Genomic DNA, 17376 nt, shown 5'->3' with positions numbered 1-17376 from the left:
ATCTGATCCTCTTACAAACTTTATAACAATCAAACTTATAATAGTAAATTAAAGAATGTTTCCATTCAATAAAAGTAGGGGGGACAGGGCTAATCCATTTCCTACAAATCTCCCTTCTCGCCACCAGCATCATATAAAACAATTTAGCTCCATCTCTACCCGTCTTCCGTGACTCATATGAGCAGCCAAACATCACAATCGAAAGGCTTGAGGGAAGAATATCCTTAGCTGCATCCCCCACCTCTTGCCAAAACGTACGAAGTAAAGGCGGTCAATAAACATATGTAAATCATCAGCTGATGCAGAACCACACTTCTTACACCTCACCACGATATCTTGTCTCAGCCTGGACAATTTTTTGGGAGTCCAGAAGGCTCTGTGAATAGAGAATAGATGATTTCTCCTTAACGTAGCAGGTTTAACAGTGTTATCCAAAAGTGTAGTAGATACTTGGTCTTTAAGCTGCAGCTCCGGCAAGCACTCCCTCCAGATTTCTTCTGGGAGCAACTTTTTTGAAAAACTACAAACATATAGTCTAATAATATTAAAAATGTGTTTGTAATTATATATTAAATGTTAATGACTTATTTTAATATTAAAATTGAATTAAACATTTCTTTAAATATTTAAAATAATTTAAACTAAGTATATTCATACTTTTGTATTGAAAATAATTTAAACGATCAGTGAAGCAGCGACTGTGGTTCTCGACTCCTGGGTGTGATAATCATATATTAAATGTTAATGACTTATTTTAATATTAAAATTGAATGAAACATTTCTTTCAATATTTTAAATAATTTAAACTATATGAGGCTACATCTGCCATTAAGCATGCATCTGCACTTTGATTGCGTCACTGGTCCATTTCTCGTATTACTGATTGCTTAGTAAAATGTGTGCGTGTATGTTACATTGTCTGAGATTTCTTCCTTGGTACCAGACTGAGCCACTGTAACTTAACTCATGGTCTTGTATATTCATGCGCCTCAGATCTCAAGCAACCCATATCTGCCAGAGACCTCCTATCACACAGAGCATATCTAGAGCAAAATACTTGACGGTTTTGAAGAATGTGTTAGCTTAATCGTTCTAAAAAACAGAAATGCATGATTCTGTGATTATGTGCTGCAGTGTTTTCCAGATGTTCTAATATTTTATTGGAGGAGTGGTATGTCATTCCAAGGTGGCCTACTGTAGCGTCACCTAGAACTTACATTTCCAAATACTAAAAACCATAGCGTCTCGTAGAACTTGAATGACTAAATAGTAAACATTTGTGTATGTCTTCTTTGGGTTCACTTATATTGGATCTCAAACTTCATCCAGTTATTCAAACACTAGTCAAAGATGTTTTATTGGTATATAATTGCTGTTTTATAGTTGACGTCTTCAGTTGTCTTTAATTTCAGAAATGTGTTATGTTGATAAAATATACATATGAATAATACATATGCAGTTCAGTAGTGTTCCCCATAAGCATTTTAAACAAAATAATACAAGATGGGCTGACGACCCTGTCATCATGGTCTTATTATTGTAATTGCGGTCACTCTACAGACAGCTCCAGCTGTCTTTCCGGGGTCAGCATTGTAAACTACACTCCACGGCGCCAGTCCGTTCTCATAATGGGATGTCTCTCGTGTCAGTTTCAGTTGCCTTACTTCTATGTTTTGCTTCCCTCCCTTTCTCTGTTTGACCCGTTCTCTAAAGCTTTTTGGGTTTGCCCTCATAAGATACAAAATTCTTCCTGCTCTGACCACAACATCGCAAACAAAGCCACTTTTAAAAACCAGTTTGCTGCCTTTTAGTGCCTCCTAGTGGTCAAACAGAAAAACTGAAGCAGAATTGTTGAACTACAGCATGATCTCAACCGACCACTCTAATCAAGAATTGGTAATGCCAACTTGTCTCGCTTGTATGTAAAGGTAAGCGACACTGATTGGAATTACAAATGTTTGTTTTAGGTTATCCAAGAGTAACTACACCTATCTTTGATTTTAGAGCCATTCTGTAGTTTGCATCCTCTCACCTGTTAAACTCCCAGCAGCCAAGCCCTTCCTCTAGCTCTAAATCTTGTTGTGCGGCGGGGTCCATGCTGTAATATTAGGGGCACCTGGCCTCATATACTTACATTGTCCTAGTACTGCTCTTGCTTATTCATGGTCCCTTCAGTGCCTCTGATCAGTGTCGTCTGTTTGCCGTTGCTAGGCTTCAGGTTTTCATCCATACTCCAATTCAAAGTAATAGCGTCGACATTCGCTCCAAGACATTAGAACCTTTTTTCAAATCCTACTTGAACAATTATATGTTAAACTTCCTCCATTTCAGGCATATCCTGCGCAAAGTGGATGTGGAATAGGTGCTCTCTTTGTCTCTCCCTGACTCTGACAAAGGTTTATCCACCCCTATACACAACAAGGAGAGTAGCTGCTACCTGATCCTTGTGTATGACACTGTTACCAAGTCCTTGCATTTCAACCGCGCATAACATTTGAGAATTGTAATTTCACCTTAAACATTGTAAGTACGAAGTCAAACTGTCGTGCATGCACAGTGCTGTTAGGTAAAATACCAGGACTGGCTGAAGCTGTTAGACATGGCACTGGTTCATAGCTATGTATAGTGCTCTACCGCCATTTATTCCTTCTGACTAGACAAGATCTGGTCCATCACAGTTGGTGACAACCCTAAGGCAGGCAGCATCGATACTGTGCATCAAGGTGTGTCATTGTGAGCCAAAGCAAATTTTAGGTGCTTGACAGAAGCTAGTACTGCTATGCAAATACATGGGATGTGAAGGACACGTTGGATCCTGGTGAAGTGCATTGTCTTTTTTTGCTGGATGGAGACAGAGTTATCTTCAGGGGTGGATATGAATAAGTGCCACCCCAACCTGAGTAGGAGACCATTATCCACTGGTATATCAGAATAAACTGCAGAAGATCTCCCCCAGGGGAAGAAAACAAATAGCATTGATACCAAGGGAGATGAAATGAGATGAGGACAGTGATTAGTAAGATGGCCTCATAGTCCAATGTTAGTCTGTGTTCTAAATAATTAATTCCTCCCTCCTTCCCACTACCAAGCTTATAAATTGAACTACCTGATCTGTAATACACCGCTGCTGATAATCTAAATTCTCAACAACAACTTCAGAGTAATGGTGATAAATCCTATGGGGAGAGATAGAAAGTTGACACAAGTACATGTGACTGGAATCATTCATAGGGGATCCATCCAGGATAGCCTCAGTAGAGTGAATGAGTCAGAATAGGAGGGACCACAAGAGAGTTACAAACCAGGATAGATTAGGTACCACAGGAACTCTTCCTCAGGAGAAAGCACAATAAGACAAGAACTGGAACAATGCCAGTGTAAAGTCTAAATACCTAAACAGTCAATGCAGGTAAGCAGGACTGGGTCTGGTCAAACAAAAGAAGTATTAGTACATCATCCTCTGTTCTGAAGAACTTACTGAGCACTACCATTCTGTGGCTGTGCCTTTTTATATACTCTGGCTAATTGCTAACTGTTGTCAGAGGGTCTGGTTGAAGTGAGGGAGAGGAAATATTTCCCCAGAGTGACCTGCTCTATAAATACAGACCGCATTACCACTGACTTCCAGCTCCCAGTGTGGTGTGGGGGCTTCCTGCAGACCTATACTATGTGGATTGCCACTCCTCACAAAGTCTGTGGTCTCCAGAATGCTCTTCCTTACTGTTCAAGTCTCCTAAAGCCAACTCCTAAGTCTCCTAATGCCACCTCTTTCCCTGTGACAAGGCTTTGTGACTAAGCGGGGGGTGTGCTGCCTGCAGTGGGGTGCAGGGTTTGATGGTAGGATAGTGTTCTGCTCCCTCCACCAAGGCCTCCTGGTTCAACCTTTATTAAGCTCTGACCAGTCTTGAATCCCATACTTTTTCCAGTCCACTAAAAACAAACCCCCACCCTGACGTGTGGCTGTGATGATGATGATTTGTAGAACTTTGTGTTCTTCAAGTTGTTCCACTTGTAGTGGAAGCAGTTTGTCAGGAATGCAGTGAAAGTGTTTGAATTCAAGAATAGCTTTCAGAACAGGCCCGTGGAATACCGGATACCCTTTGAGGTGTGAAGGTAAGAAAAACTGTGCTGAAACTTGATTGATTATACATTCACTTTGTTAGTCTTTGTATTTAGGTTTCAGCTTGGAGGAGATAACATAACAGATACCAGTGGGTAGGTGACCAAACAGATTGATTAGAGATAAAAGCAGGTGCATTTCTTCGATGATGATCAGAAACATCTGGGCATTTTCTTTCCTGTAACATTGATGACATTTTCTTGTATCAGTCTTTGATGGACTGTATTAAATCCCTGGTGTCTGGAACAGGAGAAGGCTAAGGGAATGATACTTTGATCATGCATAATTGGCATGCATAAAACCTGACGAAGGGGTGTACATCTCGAAAGCTGAATTAGTAGATCTAAATGCAAACTCAGCCAGTGATAGATAAACTCAAATCTTTTCTTGTTGGGTACAAACAGAAAGGGAAAATTACACAGTTGTCTGGTGCTTTTAGATTGACCATTGCTCTGGAGATTATAGAGAAATACCATAATGGAATTTCAAGCATTCTGTGGATCTCTCTCCATAATCTAGAAACAAATCAGGTATGTGCATCAGTCACGGATTTGTCTCATAATCCATGTGCACACCAGAAGTTGTGTTGGACAAAACGCTGAGCAAAGGTCCTGGCAGTAGGAAGAGCCCTCAAATGTATGAAAAGGGCTATCTTGGTCTAGATGTCTACCAGAGTGCAGATAGTGGTGTATGTGGCTTGCAAAGGAAAATCTGTGATAAAGGCCATCGCACAGATATGTCACGCATATGGTGGTATCAGTAGCAGATAGAAACTCTTTAGGTTATGGTTTTGAGCCATGTTCAAACTATACAACTTTTCATGTAGTCCTTTGTCTCTAGTCAGGCTTTTCGACCACGCATATAGACTAACTGATTCATGGGCTTTGCATGTACCACAGTGCCACTTCTGTATCTGTCATAGTAACTTTCAAGGTGTTGTTGTTGCCTTTCTACCCTAAGGAGCCGTACCTGATGTTCATGAAAGCATATGCCATCTTAGACTGTAAGGGAAGCATTACTGTTCAGAAAAGTTGGCCCATCAGTATTTTGATAGGCTTCCAAGGTCCTGAGCAGGATTCTCTATAACAGCTAAGACCTTTAAGGTGAAATGATTGGACTTCCTTCTATTTCATCTTTTTTCCCTCCATTTGGATCCATGGCAGGGCATTTGCGTTGATGTTCTGTGAACATGGTTTTAAGGCTACCATGACGTCTAAGCAAGAAAATAAAATCGAACATATTGGTCGCTGTTTGCCCACTCTGGCTGTTTTAAGAATCCAAGGTTCTTAGATTTATAAGAATGGTGATGGATTGGCCGGGGTGAGGACATTTATAAAATATCTATTTGTCCAAAGGACAAGATGCCTCAAAAATCTACTTGTTCTGTTAAAAAAAGCACTTTACTTTTTTGGTGCCATGTAGTAAGGTGATAGATCATTGCAGCATCCTTCATATGTCAGAGCTGTGACAATAGCCCCTTAGATGATGCTAGGGCTTATGGTATATCAGGGTTAGGCTCTAGCAAGGCTCTTGCCACTTTGCCAATGATTTTGCCACCTTTCAACAATGGCACCTACATGGGTTAGGGGTAACCAGAAAACTGTAGGGTTGCAGTTCCCTATGACGCAGTGCACATTGGTGCACACCCACAAACTTACACATTTTAGGGTATTCACGAGCCTCTCTCCACTCTCTTCCCACACTGGAAAAGGTTGACAGTTTACTCCTAACCAGGTCTCAAGAATATTGTTTTCCAGTATGCCGAAAATAAGGGGTTATATGAAAGTGAATTTGAGGTGAGTAGGTTTTCGCATGGCAAATAGATATATGTGTATATTTGCTCTTGCAAAAATGGAATTCATTAAAATTTGCTGGAAGTACAGTTTCCAGACCTACTTCTACAAACTCTTATGGACTCCTGAAATCCTAAATTTGCACCAAAGTAAGGATGTATACCGGCTCATGCACTTTTGTAACTATCGTTTAAGAACAAAGCCCCTAAGCAGAGAGTTCTGCAACCATGGCTTCCCAGTACCGTTGTATGATTGAGCAGGGCCAGACCATGTGATAGAAAGGTTGGGGTTGTAGTACAGCTTTATTTCAGCCTATGAATGTCAGATTGACAAGAAGGCATCTGCCTGGAAGTGACTGGAACTGCTCCCTGGTACTGATGGGAGCTACTTTGTGTGTGGATGTGCTCCTCGTGAAAGGGCAGCATGCTGTAGCTCATATAATTCAACCAATGGTTAAAGTGTGGTGATGTGTTGCCCCTTGATGCAGTGATGAGTGAGTTGTAGAAAAATGTGAATCACACAAGCACAGGCAGATGGATGAAGTGTGGCTGAATATCCCTATACGTAACTACGTCATACACATCATTTTAGTAAAATCAAAAGGTTCTGGCTAACACACACCTAAACGAGCCAATTGGTATGTCATTGGCTGCCATCCTTCTGCGTTAAAAAAGAAAGAATCAAAGAAAGGAAGCAAGGAAAGAAAGAAGGCAAGAAAGAAAGAAGGAAAAGAAGAAAGAAGGAAGGCAAGACAGAAGTTAAGAAAGAACAAAATAAAGACGTAGCAAGAAAAAAATGAAAGGAGGAATAAGGAAAGAGAAAGGAAGAGAAAGGGCAAAGAAAGAGGAAAGACATCAGCGGAAAGGAAAGCAAGAAACAAGGAAAGAGGAAGAGAAGGAAAGACTGGTAGAGGGAATGAAAGCAAGAAAGAAGAAATAAAGGCAAGAAAGGAATTAAAGCAAGTAAGGAAAGAAGGAACTAAAGGAAGAAATAAGGAAATAATGAATGAAAGCAAGAACAGAAGGCAAGAGAAAAAATCAAGAGAAAAGAAATGAAGGAATGAAAGAAAAATGAGGCAAGAAAGAAAGAAAATAGGGATGAAAGAATGGAAAAAACAAAAAAGGAATAAAAGAAAAAAGGAAAGTAAAAAAATAAGGAAAGAAAGAATGAAAGAAAAAGGGTAGAAAGAAGGAATGAAAGAATGAAGAAAGAAGGCCACTCTCTCTCTACAGTCTCATCCCTGATGTCAATTCAAACTGTTTTCTGACATTGTTTGCCTGCAGAGTCCCTTGGGTGAGCCCCATTAGAAACAAATTTGAGGGGTATTGCATTATTGTGAATTTCGCTAAACAATCTGTTGCTGGTGCATTGATTATTTTGTCTTTTTTGGACTTTGCACAGCACAACTAAGCCAAGTGAAGGTGCTGCCATTGGGGTACTTTTATAGAGTCCTGGGATTGGGGGATGACGTTTTGAGGGAGAGGACCGCCCTGAGTTGACACTGAGTGATTTTTATTCTGTACCTACACTAGTTGTTTCTCTTCTGACTCGGGAAGGGCCTGTGCTGGGCTTGCAGTTCGGTGTAAAACTTCCCTTGACTGCACCATTTATGCTAACAGTAGGCAGATTCAAGCATTCCATGTCAAGTGGTCAAAATCCTTCAGCTTTTTTCTTATCAATTTTTATATTGTAACTTTTCTTCCAAAGGTCAATCCCAATTTTGTTTTTCTGTTACATTTTATCTGTGACCTAGAACTTAACCATTTTCATCATGATCCCGACCATAACATTGTGCTTGCAAGGGGCTTAAGTGCAAAACTGAATTTTTGATGTGGGTGGTCTTGTATGTTCAGAACTATACATCTTTAATTCTTCCTCTATGGTTGCGCCCATCTGACCCAGAGATCGTAGAGGATCAGTGTTATTCCCATATTTGTCTGAACACAACCTGTTCTGACATCTACGTTTACCAGTGGAGCAGGATTGTCGACTACATTTTGCTAGCAGGAGCTTTTCCCGAAACTTGAGGGAAGGTTTGGTCATCCTTAGCATTTTCAGCTGTCGTAATCCTCTTTCCATTACTGTGTCTTGCCCGAGGACCTGCCCCTGGACCAACGTTGTGAGGGGATGAATCTTCTCCCAAACAGTGATGGGCTTAGACTAGCGGAGGTCAGCTAATCTGAACGATGTATACAGAGCAGACTCTGTCAGGCTCTTGAGCATGCTCTACAAAATTTGAGATTGACCTTTAACTCTCCATGCAGTGTGGACCTCTTTGTTGCTTTTGAACACAACATCAAAAACACCTCATGAGGCCCATTACTTCCACCAAGCTGGTTGCCAACTCTTGGTTTGACAAGGCCTGCAGGGAGGCCAACTGTTGCCTGCAGAGTGCCATCAGGACAATCCCTTGGGTTGCCTCTTGTTGAGGAATTCATAAATCCATTATCAGCCAGAAGGAAGGCGGATCTTGGGGATGATGTTTGGTGTAAGTTGGTTATTTCTTGCAGGTCCAGAAACACTGATCTGTTTTGACACACTGTCAAAAAACAACAAATTGCTAAATACAGATTGTAACTTTGTGCCAATATCTGTGTTGACTCTTGAGTGGGTCATTTTAAACAAGTTTATCACACATCTGATTCACTCGGGAGATAGATCTTTGCTCACCACTTTTCCTTTGGAAATTGAAGGCTTTGTGGAGGAAGTAGCAGAAACTATTTGTGAAAGCCCCATGTGTAAAGCCCCCTGGCCAGATGGGGTACCCATGGATCTATACAAACTGGAGATGGATCTTTGGTCACCCATCTTAACAAACTATGATAATTTAGCCTTCAAAACCGGCCTTCCTAGTTCGTGACATTCAGCAATTATTGTTGCTATCTTTAAAAAAGGGATCAGTGCCTCCCCCTGCTGTAATAGGTCCATATCCCTTTTGAATTCATCTGTGAAAGTCATTGTCTGGGTTATTCTCAACTGAATTATGAATTATGTCGTAGGTGTCACGACAATCATATAATTTCAGACGGTCAACATGGTTTCAAACACAGTTTGTACACCCAAGAGAAGTGCCTTAATCTATATTTATTAATTCTGACTATACCTCAAAAAGGGGCCCCTTTTATCTTGTATTCATGGATCTGGCCTGCGCTTTCGATAGTGTGGGCAGATCCAAATTATGGGATTTGTTGGTGTCCATGGAGCACAACTCTGGTTTTGTGTCTTTCTTACCTGCTTTCCATTTTGACCTCAGTGCTTCAATCATATATGCGCCGAAGGAGAATGTACTGAGAGTTGGCTTGGGTCGAGACGTCTGGCAGTGCTGCATCCTGGCCCCAGTATGTTAATGGCCTGGATGTGGCCTTGGTCAACAGGGGAAAGGACATTCTGACCACCAGTGGCTGGCGTGTCCCCGTCCTCCTATTCACAGATGATGCAATCTTATTATCCAGAACACCCAATAGCCTTCAGCTTCTGTTGAACTCTATTGTCCTCGCCATGGATGGTCTGGGCTTAAATGTGAATCTTGCTAAAACTTTATGGTCTAAAGAACTTGAAATCGCGTTATTTTGCACTTCGGGGAACCCCTTTAGGGAGAACTCACGAATTTCCATATTTTGGGGGGTATTTTCAACTCACAAGAGTCTTGGGCTCCATGTCGGAATCAGAGAAGTCTTAAATTTTGTAATTCTATAGGATATCTTTTCAGCTTTGCTTCCAAAATAGGCAACCAAACTGTAGCACCCCCTTATTGAAATATATAAAAGGAGGTATCTGCCCATCCTTATGGTTCTGGTCTATGGAGGTACAAATGTGTCAGACACTTGCGGGATGAGGAAAATACAGTGTGTAGGTGTATCCTTGGTGTGTCAGCAAGGTCACTTACTTACTGTGTCCATGAGGAACTCAGTCTACTAAATGTATCTGACAACATTAATCTGGCCCCTCTGATGTTATGGTGCTCCATCTAGCGAAATTGGAGGACTTTCTGAATAAGATCATCGGGGGCTGCCTTGCATGTGAATAGGGCCTTCAGATCCCCTGGCTCAGTAATATTAAGGACATCTGCAATAAGTGAGGTCGTCCTAACATCTTTTCTTTGCCTGGTGATATCACGGTGAGAGAAAAAAGCTGGCTTCAATCCACCTGCAGAGAACACAGCAAAATAGATTTGTCTGAGCTGAGGAAGCCCGCCAATAGAGAGTACCTGCTGGTACTAACTACCTCTGGGTTGAAGGATTATCTGATAATGGCCTGAAAGTTTGGGATAGGATACTTCTAACCATATTTCGGTTAGGCCAGATTAGGTGTTAGCTCTCTTTCCCTTTAGGCCAGTTTGACCCAAAAGCAATTCTGGTCTGTCCAAGCTGTCCTTGCAAACCTTGGGGTACTTTTTATATTTCTGTGGGTTTTAATGCAGTTATATTAGAAAGTTCTTAATTTCACTCACAGATCTGCACCCCTGTTTTTGCTGTTGCTACCTACTCCAGGAGTTTGTGCAGGTGTGGCCGGCCACCTTCCTTAACCATGTATTATGGCTCACTATTGTTTTAGCTGTCTGTATATCCCTGCCAGTGTTCCGTAACATACGGATAAGTTCATAGATTTTTAACTGTAGAAGGTATTTTTAGCTTGCTTGTCACACTGAGTCTCTCCAGCCATGTTCTGTATGTTTGTTTTGATGGGTCGTCCGACGTGCAATCTTGTTTTGATGCCAATTGGGGCAGAATGACACCGATCACAGTTTTGACCTTATGTTGTGTAGTTATGGCCATTCATGCTGCAGTTTGTATTTCATGGATGGTTTACATTTTTAGCTCCTTGTTTTTATAAATGATGTCTGTATGTTTTAAATCTTGTATGTTTTTATCAACTTTTTATGTATTTTATTTGTTTGTGTTTTTATGGTTTGTTTTATGAACTACCAAAGCTATTGAATTGATTAGTTGAATGAAAGAATCAACGAAAGCAAGAAATAATGAAAGCAAGTATGAAAGAAAAAAAGGAAAGAGGGAATGAAAGAAGGAAATACAGAACAAAATAAAAATTAAAGAGAAGGAATGAAAGACAAGGAGTGAAAGGAAAAGAGCAGGAAAGAGGAATGAAAGAAAGAGGGAGAGAGAAATAAAGAAGGAAAGAAGGAATTAAAAAAAGTGTTACAAATGCTACAAATTAAACATGTTGAAGGCTGAGTTTCTTCCTGGGCAAAGTTTATTAAAGAACCATTGGAAATTGAGTCCAGAATAAACGTGTTCTGCAGAATTGCCTGTTTATAAATTCATATAAATAATATTGAATCTTTCAGTAACTCAATACAGAGTAGTTTCAAATGGACTGCAATCTGTAATTCTGTGGAATTCCATTTGGAGTCTCTCGTGTTAATCTGAGAAAGTCAGAAGAACAAAGGACTTTCCCTAAAGGAATTTGCAACAGCATTTGTTTGAGAAAAGACCTGATAAAGAAAGCGTGGAATATGGCCTTTGCTCAGTTCTGGTATAAAAAACCCTGCTGACATAGACTCTAAATACAAAGATAACATCAAAGTAATAAATTAAAAACATAAACATTTGCACGGATGGGAACTAGCTTTTGTGTAGATGTGCTCATTGTGAAAGAGCAAAATGAAGTCACTCAAAGTGAAGTTATCCACTGGCTCATGTGGGCTCGACTTGCTGCCCCATGTTGTTTGGTGTAGTGAGTGGAAGCAACATGTGAAAGACTCGCCAACAAACCAATGTATGAAGAAAGCTGGCTGAAAGCCCATTTAAATAAGTATATTGTTCATAGATGTTTTTTTTAAATCATTAGGTCTTGGCTAACGCCGGATGCATGCAAAGAAAACGGGCCTTACTTATACCGTTGTAGTTATAAACATAAATGAGGTCCCAATCCCTGTAACTCAGTGCTGCTGCACCTGGTGCACCATTGCTAGTTACACCCCTGGTTGTTTTGAACGGGGGCCCCAAGAATCCCTAAGGTGTGGTGCTGCCGTGGCTCCTTCTATCCTTTGCTTGTGGTTTCTGGTCCCTAATTCCTAAGGAAAGCGATTCAGAAGACTACTGTAGAATATCTTTTTGACAATCCTCAGGTCACAGTTTTACCCAATTGTGGCTGACATTTAGTTTTGAACTGCAGAAGATTTGATCCAAAATGTGATTTTAGCAATGAAAATGTAGTTGCAGGTGCCCCTTTATTTCTGGTAACCACTCGAGTCATAATAAACGTAATCGCCTCGATCAAGATTCAAAACTTCATTTACGTTGAAATTAGTGCTTGAAATGGAAAAACAGAAGTGCAAGCACATAGTTGCTTCAGAGAAGTCCCTGTACTCTCCAGCTAAAAGCGTTGCATCTCTGCTGAGAAGTGCAGGCACTGTCCCGCACAAAATAAAGACGTGCAGATACTCAGCACCTGACAGCTGGCCCATTTAAAGTAGAGTTTACGAGATTTTAATGCTGTAGTAGCTTAAGACGAGCTGGTTTCCACATTAGAGCTCTAAGCTACCTTGCCCACCAGCTGCACATCCTGGGCAGTCAGTGGCAGCTTCAGAATGTAAAGAAAATTTCAGCAATATTCCTTGAAGATGCGCCCAGGTTTGCACTGGGTTCTCTGTTCCACCTGCTATCAGGGCAAATCCTTTCAAACAGATCTAAACCGTTGCTTGTCCAACAGCAACTTGTCAGCATATCCTGTTACAGGGTCCAACAGTCATGACCTGAGATGTATGCGTGTCTCCTCTGCTGCTCACCTGTACCCTGAGACTCACCTGGGATGGATCAGTCGGGCTAATACTGATGCAACTGATTGTAAGTTGGGATATGGACCAGCCTCTGCTTGGCCAGAATGTCTTTTTGTTTATGTACCATTCTATATTTCTATTGGTTATCCACATAGCTGTGTAAAGTTGTCAACATGCAAGGCGTTCCATGACTCATTCATGTGTGGTATGTGCTATACTAAATCACAAATATAAACAGAACTGAAACAAATCTTGATATTGTCTTAAGCTTTGTTATTCATCGGAAATGCTCACTGATTCTCATTGCCTTTTGATTCAGTAATGACATAGAACTATAGGCATTGGTCCTAGATGGGCCACATGGTTTGCAGAATGATGCACAGTCAGCATGAAGTGAACGTCATACGTTGCTCCTCTGAAGCTTCTACATTCACTTTTACATGATTGGAGTGAATGATAAATTATTGTTTGTAATCTCTTGTTTTTTGCAGGAACACTTTATGGAAGTAATAAAGAATCAGGAATTTCTGTTGTTACCAAGCTGCGAAATTGCAAAGTTGCTAGCAAGTGACGATATGAACATCCCAATTGAAGAAACCATACTGAACGCACTGCTGACATGGGTGTGCCATGACTTGGAAGCGAGGAGGAAGGATCTCAGTAAATTACTAGCTTACATTAGGCTGCCTCTTCTTGTGCCACAGGTATGAGCATTCACTTTACTTTGATATATGGACGAGCATGCTTATCTTCCATTGGAATCTCTTCAGTGCCTTGTTAGGGGTATGAAGCACCATATAAATGTACCAAACTTAGAGTACAGATAGGCAGACTGCTAAAGTACATTTATGCCTGAATTGGAGCTACACCCATGCATGGCCATAGTGTGGGTGGCTTGATTGGGCATGGATTCGGTGTCCATCAACCCATCCCAACATTGATTCTTAGGTGTGACTTATTCATGTATTTCCAGGAATAAGAGAGGATTCTGAAGGATAAACACTTTGTGAATCAAAAACATTTATAAGCATGTCTTACTTTGGGAATTTTTAGGAGTGAGGTACACCAAAGCCCAGAGTAAGAAATAACTACTTGCAGGAAAAGCTTTGAAAAGCAGGCCTGAAAATGCAGGATTAAATCAGACTGAGGATGGAAGTAAAATAAATCTGCTTAATAAGCTTTGTAAATCATCTCCTGTTCCTGGATATCCTGCTAGTTTGTTAAGGCCAGGTGTTGAAAAGAACATCAAATCCATACAGATGCTGTGCTCCTGTTGTGAATGTATTAACTGTAACTGAAGAGTTCTCTCTTCTTTCTGCAGTTTCTAGCCGACATGGAAAATAATGTGCTCTTCAGAGATGACATTGAATGTCAGAAACTAATCATGGAAGCAATGAAATACCATTTACTGCCAGAGAGAAGGCCTATGTTACAAAGTCCACGCACCAAACCTAGAAAGTCCACAGTCGGAGTATTGTTTGCAGTGGGAGGAATGGATGCAACCAAAGGTACTGTTTTTTAAATTGATCTTTGTGTTGATTACACTAGGCTTAATCAAAAATGGGTTAATTTTCATTTTTTGAACAGCCAGCCATCACCGCTACTTGTTTTGGCCTTTTCTATAGGTACAAAATGTGTTGTTGAATAAATTTGTGAATATAGTTACTGACTACTCGTAGAAACTACTGAAGATTCTGTTTAGTTGTCTCCCACATTTTATGTGACAATCCTAGAACCCCATACATGTTTATTTTCACACAATTAAAAGCAATAATACATCTAGTTGACCATCCCCTGCCTAAAATTTGCATGTGTGGATTATGAAGAGGTTCACGTCTGTAGAAGAAAGGACGGAACTGGTAACTTCGCCTTAGGTGTATCACTTAGTTGAACATTCCAACCCTTTTTCTCTCTGTGTGAAATCTCACATATTTGTTGATAATCTGTATCGAGTTGTGTGCTAGATGTTGGGTTTGCCACTCTCCTGTCTTTGGGCTCTGAATAAAATTAATATATCCTTACTTGAAAATCCTCAATGGAACAGCAGCAAGAATCCTCAGTGCTAGCTCAGTATATGTTTGTTTGTTCTCTTTTACCGCCTTTAAAAATGCCATAGCCACATGTACAATGAAAAAATATTTATTCCCCTTGTGTGTTACTCTCAACTGGACAGCAGGGAAGCCTACCAAAGCCTCCTTTTTAACAGCATACAAAACTTTCATCATAGCCAGGGACTCTTGGCAAAGATCAGGGAATGAGAAAAAGTGGGTGGCATCAGAAGTACTGCTTTGGTTCGTTCTTCTCTAAGCCTAAGATTGTGTCTTTTAACAGAATCCAAGACCGTCATAGTGCCCCCAGGCAAGTTACCTTCCCCTTGCTATTCAACAGATTCTGCAACAGATCCAACATCACCCCCTGAGTCAGTCCAGCTAAATAGAACCATGGACCTCAGTACCTGGAGCAAGGCCCCACCTCTGTATATTGTGCAGGAGTTCGCATTGGTTCTTTAGGCACATCAGGCTTCCCATCATGCAGTTTGTTTAAAGTTGCTATGTCTCATAGTGCACCTTTGACTACTTGTGTCTCACCTTCCACTTTCTGTGGCACAGCTGTATGGTCGAAGTTTGTTGTTCCATCTGCAAGACTCTAGCAGCTAGCCCTTTAATATTTTCTCTAACAGATCTCCCTTCAGTTTGAATTTTATTCATATTGTTGTTCATGTTAATATACAATAACTTAATGGACCATAGTCATGTTTGCTCTCTCTTAGTTAAACCTGCATGTTCCTATGAGCCATCTTCCCCACTTGACTGTGCCATCCCTTGTTGGTTACTCTGGGGTCAGTCATGATGGCAGGTTGATAATCCGTTGAACTCCCTGCTGAACTGCATCCCAGATGGCGGAATTCTTCACAGTATGTGAGACAGTTGTAGCAAATGCTATGGTGTGAGTCCTACATAGGCACAAAAGCACTGCTAAAGGGCCCACACTGGGAAGTAGCTCAAGCCTAGCTAGACTAGAACAGATCTCTAATGGCTGAGGGACACTGCACACAGTCTGTAATTGCTGCCCACTCAGTGCACTTCTCGACTCTCACCTAAAATTTCGTGCCTTTCAAGACCCCCCAACAGTCATCTCGGAGAGGTCTGCATTTGCCACTGCCAATTCTGTTTCAGTCTTTGTGCAGCTCAAAGGGTGTGCAAGTATCACTCAGTATCCAATGATCGTTCAAAATGTTGGTTCAGGAGTTGTGATCTATCAATTAAAGGAGTCTGTATCAGTGCCACTGCTTCTCATCTGCACATTCAAAGCAGCAAGACCAGTCCACAGAGCTGAAAAAATGACCAAAGTAATGTGTGGAATGGCTGCAAACATCTCAGCTAATGGCAGTTGCTTGGGCTGTATTCCAAGCCTGTTTTTTCACCCATTATGCCACTTCATCTCAAACTGAATAACCAGGTCCTCTCTGAACATTAGCAAAAGTAATCACAGCTTTGTTTCCATCTACTTAGGCCTCATTATTGAGCAACAGCTTGTTGTGTGGCACAGTGAGCTCAGGACCCACGTCTTGGTATAACCATCAGTCCTCATCAGTGACTTGTAGCTTGAATCATCTGGCACAACAAGCACATGTTCCACGTTTCAGCATTCCCAGTTTCACAAGCCTCACACAAGTACAACCATATTGGGCCTTAGTTCATTGTCAGTCCATTTTCTGCCCCATCTGTTAGCAGTATTTAATCACTGTGTTTCATGTTGTACAATAAGATGCAGATTACATGACACAATTGTGGACAGGAGACAAGGAGAAGCATTCCCATGATGACAGTACAGTATAGCTGAATGTTAGTCCACATCCAGTCATGGTGATTTTCGACATTCACGTTGTACATTTTCGGTATAAAAGATGTCATTATCCACCTGCCCTTCTCTAGACAGGTATGGTCTATAAGCATCCCATCTGTCAGCTTTTACATAAAACATATCTGTTTCCTAAACTATCCTCTCCCCTCATTACATATAGAGAGACCTAGCTGGATGGCCAGATAGTATTTTCTCATGCATCAATTCACTGTTCTATTTTTGGCCAAAGCAAGAGCAAGCTTACCAGAGTCAATCAATCAATCAGGGTTCTTATAGAGCGCGGCTAATCACCTGTTCGGGTCTCAAGGTGCTCAAGTGTGAGGCTGGATGGGTACTGCAGCTCAGTTGAAGCACTGGAAGGCCAGTTCAGTCGAAGAGTCGGGTCTTGAAGTCCTCCCTGAATTGAGGCAGAGAGGGAGATTGCCTGAGAAAAGAGGAAAAGAGTTCTAGGTCTTAGCAGCAAGGTAGGAGAAGGATCTTCCTCTGGCTGTGGTCTTGCGGATCTGTGGGATGGTGGTCCGGGTCAGGTGAAAGGAATGGAGTTGTCTGGTGGGCATATGTGGTAGGCGAGGTGGTGGTTGAGTTATGCAGGTCGGATGTTGTGGGGTGCCTTGTAGGCGTGCAAGAGGAGCTTGAATGGGATTCTTTTGTTGATTGGGAGCCAGTGTCGGTCTCTCAGGTGCCCGTAGCTGTGGCAAGGGATGTCCAGGATAAGTCTAGCGGCATCGTTCTGGATTCTTTGCATCTTCTTTTGGAGCTTCTGGATGGAGCCTGCGTAGAGTGCATTGCCGTACTCAAGCTTGCTGCTGACGAGCACCTGGGTGACTGTACTTCTGGATCCACTTGAAGATCTTTTGGAG

General features: G+C 41.3%; 1 protein-coding gene across 2 annotated transcripts in view; it reads left to right on the top strand.

Moving 5' to 3' along the window:
* Nucleotides 1–17376, top strand: part of KLHL5 (kelch like family member 5) — a 439436-nt gene that overhangs the window by 277008 nt on the left and 145052 nt on the right. For both annotated transcript variants that reach the window (XM_069202095.1, XM_069202090.1), the window contains 2 exons: nucleotides 13144–13356; nucleotides 13974–14160. In XM_069202095.1, coding sequence (XP_069058196.1) covers nucleotides 13144–13356; nucleotides 13974–14160 — 400 coding nt within the window. The remainder of the gene's footprint in view (nucleotides 1–13143; nucleotides 13357–13973; nucleotides 14161–17376) is intronic.

This window comes from Pleurodeles waltl, chromosome 1_2 (assembly GCF_031143425.1).
Source record: "Pleurodeles waltl isolate 20211129_DDA chromosome 1_2, aPleWal1.hap1.20221129, whole genome shotgun sequence".
NCBI classification, from domain to species: domain Eukaryota; kingdom Metazoa; phylum Chordata; class Amphibia; order Caudata; family Salamandridae; genus Pleurodeles; species Pleurodeles waltl.
The sequence above is the reverse complement of the archived record's forward strand: the minus strand, read 5'-3'. Positions and strand labels throughout refer to the sequence as shown.